Raw genomic sequence first — 5,158 nt, 5'->3', positions numbered from 1 at the left:
GAAACTCCCTTCCTCGGCAAAGAACCTAGCCAACGTTGAAAATCGCGAACCAAGCATACTTCTACATTCTGCATAATATTCTAATTATAAGGTTTTGATACAGCGAGGTCGCAGTGCGATAGCGCACGGTCACAATTTAGGTCGTGCGGTCGTCGTACGATTGCTAACTTTAGGTGTTTTTTGGGACAGCCAGGCATGTTTCCCTCTGAGTACAGTTGTTTTGCAACACAAAAGGCTGTCTTGCATCCATGTCGGTGGACGTGGTTGGTTCTGTCACAGCCTGCTTCAAAATCCTACCGCTTCAAAATCGTACGACGATCGCACGATCTGTGTGGTCGCGCCTATGGCCGAATAGTAGAATGGGGCAGAAACATTGATGGTTCATTAACATTGCTCTGTTGTCTACAGATAATCTTCTGATGGCGATGTACGACCCTCTACGCGACTGGAGGATAGTTCTGCATCACGTGGTTGGCATCTGGGGGTGTCATAATGTCATTGTAAGATATTATAAGAACAATGTTATTTTTCTTACTACACTCTGCTCACCGTCTTCTGTCAGCACAGTCAATGTAGTAATACCCCCGTCACATGTAGCGAAAATCGATCGGACGATGAGTCTGCGAGCTCTAAATTACGAGGAGGCATGACCCTGACGGGAAGGGGGGAACTCTGCCATTTCTTCGCCGGCATCAGGGTCATGCCTCTTCGTAATATAGAGCTCGCAGACTCGTCGTCCGATCGATTTTCGCTACATGTGAGGGGTATTACGACCTTGGCGTATCGACAGGCGCTCTGTCCTTATCCCTGCTTTAATTCTGACCGGCCGTTACACGCCAATCACATCACTCCCTTCGGTCAAGATTCAAGGTGGTTGGCTTGTAATCTCTCTCCAAAAACATCTGATTGGCTGGCAGCTAAAGTACTGAGAAGCGGGAATCGCAAGCAGGTACCCCAGGGTTGCTGATTGACACATATTGGCGTCGGCGAGGCGTAATGATATTGTGTTTGGCCCAGTTCCTTGAGGTCCTGAGTTCGAATCTCCGGATATGTCCGTTCGACATTAATTTTGTCTTTGGGAAAAGTACCTTTGCACGACTTTATCTCACTATACTCAGACGAAAATCGCAGACCCCTTATATAATATAAGACCTCTACGCACAACCCCGTGTTCTCTGATGCATGATTCTTTTGGCCTTGGTGACAATGTATTCTTTTTTTTATTTACGCATAACATTACATGAAATAAATAAAGATTGTAACATCCAGACCATACAAATCATATGTACAAAAGAAACGTAACTATAAAGTAAAATATAAATCAGAAACTGATGTTCTTGAAATAGTTGAACTGTAATTTCCAACACCAAAATTGGACGCACCCAAATTTTCGACTGCACAGCATCAGTCTTTGTCAAGGAATGGAAATTACAGTTCAATGACGTCTACCAACACAAATGAACTTTGAAGTTAAGAGACTGATGTATCATTTGTAGCTAATTTCCCCACTTTTCTTGGTGCTTCGCCATCTTTCCTCTCCTTACGTAGCAATTTGACCTTCAACCTTTAACCTTCATTTGACCCTTAACCTTCAAGAAATTAACATGATTAATAAACGATTTGAAATTAACTGTTTTGGATTCTCTGTTTTTATAAATGTACATTTTGGTTAATAAAATAAGATTACAGAATACATAAGATTACAGAATGCAGTATTTCTTTAATATAAATTTTTATTTACGCACTCAGTAGATGCAGTGAATCGTTTTGTACCACACATTAAAGAGACGTTTACTCATTTCCTAGGCTCAACCCGCGGCACTATATTATGGCACCAGCTGGGCTCTGTTTGAACTGTCCACCCCCTTCATCAATATGAGGTAAGGTATACAAGGGTTGATCAATAAGTTCTGGGCCTCACCGTGGAATAAGGTGCTCATCTTTAATTTTTGGGCATGATTATTTAGTATGTAGGTCTTCCATTAATACCCACATAGTTTTAAATGATATTGGTCGTTACTTTGTACTCGACGTCCGTTCGGAAATCAGCAGTATAAATGACGATGGTGAACTATAATCAGAGCTAGCCGCGTGTGTGAAGGTCCTTTATGCATGAAATCTTGAACATTGTCGAAATATTTGATGAGGATTCCCTTCGACATTTCAACTTGTCAGTCAGAAGTGGGTATCTAACTTTTTGCAGGACAAGTTGGTCTAGCAGACCTTTGTCAGCATCCAGGATTTTGAGTTATGATGTTAGAGGCACCATGACTTATATATACTTTTTTATCCAAGCGTACATCATCGAGCGTAAATGCGATTTCAAATATGAAAATTCGTTAGGTTTGGGACAACAAGCATGACAATTTTTACGTTTGGAACAGCATTGCTAGAAGTGACACCTAGCCGCAGTGTGGAAAAGTAACAATCAAAATTACCCTGACGAAGGTGACAGACAATGCTTGAAACAATAACTGGTGGCAGTAAGTAGATGATGTCTTTGAATTTGTTATTCTACGCAGTACAGTGCTAAACTTTCTTCCAACACAACGTTATACACGGATCAAATTTTCAACGACCACTGTCACCTTCTTCAGATAAATACTGGTGACCAGTCACTTCAGAACGTAAACTCGCGAGAGTTACAGACACGTGATTTTTCGTGGTGTCAGCAATGGGTCAAACGTGCCAGGAAGTTTATAACGCCCAGCGTCTCTGTTCAGCAATGGCCGATCCTACGATCTGTTTTGTCTCCATTTCAGGTTGATCCTAGACGCTCTGGGCCACAAACGTTCACATCTGTACAAAGTAAACGGTGTGGCCATGCTGGTGGTGTTCTTCCTCTGCCGTGTCGCCACCATCCCCATGTTTTTCGGACTGATCCCGCACATAAAGACAGGCGAGGTGTACAAACTTGGATCTGGTATTCTCATCAACCTCTTTGTTCTGAGTCCCATACTTTACATGCTGAATATATTTTGGTTCATCAAGATATGTAAGGGAGCATATCGCGTTCTATTTGCTCCCAAGATTAAGAAAGATACAAAATAATTTTACCTACACTTTACCCTTTTCAGACCGAGCTATTTTGGTCAATCTGAGACGGGGTGTCTTTTGAGGCCTACGTTTGAGACTCCTCTAACTCCTAAACGACTTATCATGTGACCAACAAATTGACGAAATGCCTCTCATCAACCGGTTGCTATGGCAACACGAAATAATGGAAAACTTTCCAAACTTTGTTGAATGTTTGACAAATAAATTTCAGGAAAATTCACCGATTTCGGTTCAGGTGTTAGACGACATGAACATTGGCGCATGCCTCAAAATCCGCCTCGTCAAAAAAGTCTAAAATAAGCATTATTTTGAAAATATTGCACTTGTCTAATGTAAGGTCTAGAAGAAATGCTGTGTTTTCGATTACATGTACGGTCCTGAAAAACGTTTGATTCGGTCGGTCAACATTATAGCAATGTGAAATGCACTAGGTGCTGATATTCTCATAATATTGATAATAGTAATTATACAGATATACATTGGACGAGCACAAATATATTGTTACACTGGCCAAGGAAGTACAATATTTGTAACACATTCTTACATTTCCAAAATCATATCCAGTTAAAATTAAGTAACTGCTATTTTTGCGTATCTTATTACCTGGATGGCTAATCTTCATCGCATCGATATTACTCCACCAACTGTTCAAAGCCTTAATCTGTTCTCAGAGTGAAATAGAGGAAGTCTGTTTGGGATTTCATCACTTGGATATCAGATCGATCGATGATTTAATTGTTATGGGTGTCAAGTTTTATGATCCACTGATGCACGTTGACAATATAATAAATCAAACAACTTTCAGTTTGGTGTATGAGTTCTTTGACTTACGTTACATTTAGCCCATTGGGACAGATGCAAATATAACATATGCATTTATTCATATGTCGGTTCGATACACAACTTCACCAACAAAAATGCTTCTGATTATCTATGTCTGGTTTTTCCTCCACCAAATTTGGCACGGTTGTTAAGCGTCCCATCATCACAAATCTTCGTCCTTCAATTCAAACTAAAAATCGTAATGTTTATAACATCTGCGATATAGTTATACATTTACGCTAAGGGTAAAACCCGCTGAACGTGCAATTTGTCCGTACGTTTTTTTTGAGAGGCCAAGTCCGCCACGTATTTCTGAAAACGTTAAGGCTGTACAGAGCAGGCGCGTCGCCCGTACTGGCACGTACGGGGGGCGAATCCGCAGCCCTATGGTACACAACGTTTTGTCTGCACGTAAAGTTCTACGGCGTGTCTGCGTGCGCCAAAATCCCTCGGATTCCCTACGAGTTCGTACGGAGGCGGTACTTACCACTATCCCAAAAGATTGCCCAGGCACGTAGACAGCACGTATTTGCGGGTTGTGCCCTTAGCTTTAGAGGGCACATCCAAATTTCTTGCTCCCATGGAATCCTATTATAGTTAAAAAATGTTTTCATTGACGCCATATTGCAAGAAAATATATCCCAAGAACGATACCTATACAGAAATGAAACATGTACCATAGGATCTAACATATCTGATTTATGAGAAAATTCTAGTATTGCAAATCCCACCATTATTATGAATATCCTGACGCATGTCGAGAGCCCATAGCGGTGACGTCATCGCTCGGGCGCTTTACTGTTTCCGGCCTCGGAGCGATACCCGGGCGAGCAAAGATTTGTCGACAAAAACGGACCGAAAACAACCTATAGGGGTCGAATTTATACAAACATCGATCTAGATCCACCATGGTATTTTTACACTAAGTACCTGGGCACAGAACGGCGGCTAAAACCCTATTATTCCAGTGGACATCGAAGGTCATTCTCCGTGATCAAGATGTGTTGTCAGACATCGAAAAGTTGGATGTATGTACCTTACATAAAAAAAAACAATCATTGCTCCAAGAAAATTTGATTAACTGTATTCATACGTGGCTGATAAACCTCTTCAACAACAAAGTGGGATTCATCTTCAACCTTATTCAGGTTACAGAATTGACTGGTTCTTTGCTCCAGAGGTGTGCGGTTCAATAATTTCATAGACATCATTAGCAAAGGGCCCTCCTTCACCCAGTCCTGCACAGAAGGTTGAAGGACCTTTCTTCTTGTAAGTGTCC

General features: G+C 41.3%; 1 protein-coding gene across 1 annotated transcript in view; it reads left to right on the top strand.

The window, feature by feature from the left end:
• The window catches only part of LOC118423890 (TLC domain-containing protein 4-B-like), a 15,507-nt gene extending 11,949 nt beyond the window's left edge, over nucleotides 1-3,558 (top strand). The window contains exon 6 of the mRNA XM_035832205.1: nucleotides 2,763-3,558. Coding sequence (XP_035688098.1) covers nucleotides 2,763-3,051 — 289 coding nt within the window. The 3' untranslated portion in view covers nucleotides 3,052-3,558. The remainder of the gene's footprint in view (nucleotides 1-2,762) is intronic.
• Nucleotides 3,559-5,158: the final 1,600 nt, after the last annotated feature.

Source organism: Branchiostoma floridae, chromosome 10 (assembly GCF_000003815.2).
Source record: "Branchiostoma floridae strain S238N-H82 chromosome 10, Bfl_VNyyK, whole genome shotgun sequence".
Taxonomy (NCBI): Eukaryota; Metazoa; Chordata; class Leptocardii; order Amphioxiformes; family Branchiostomatidae; genus Branchiostoma; species Branchiostoma floridae.
The sequence above is the reverse complement of the archived record's forward strand: the minus strand, read 5'-3'. Positions and strand labels throughout refer to the sequence as shown.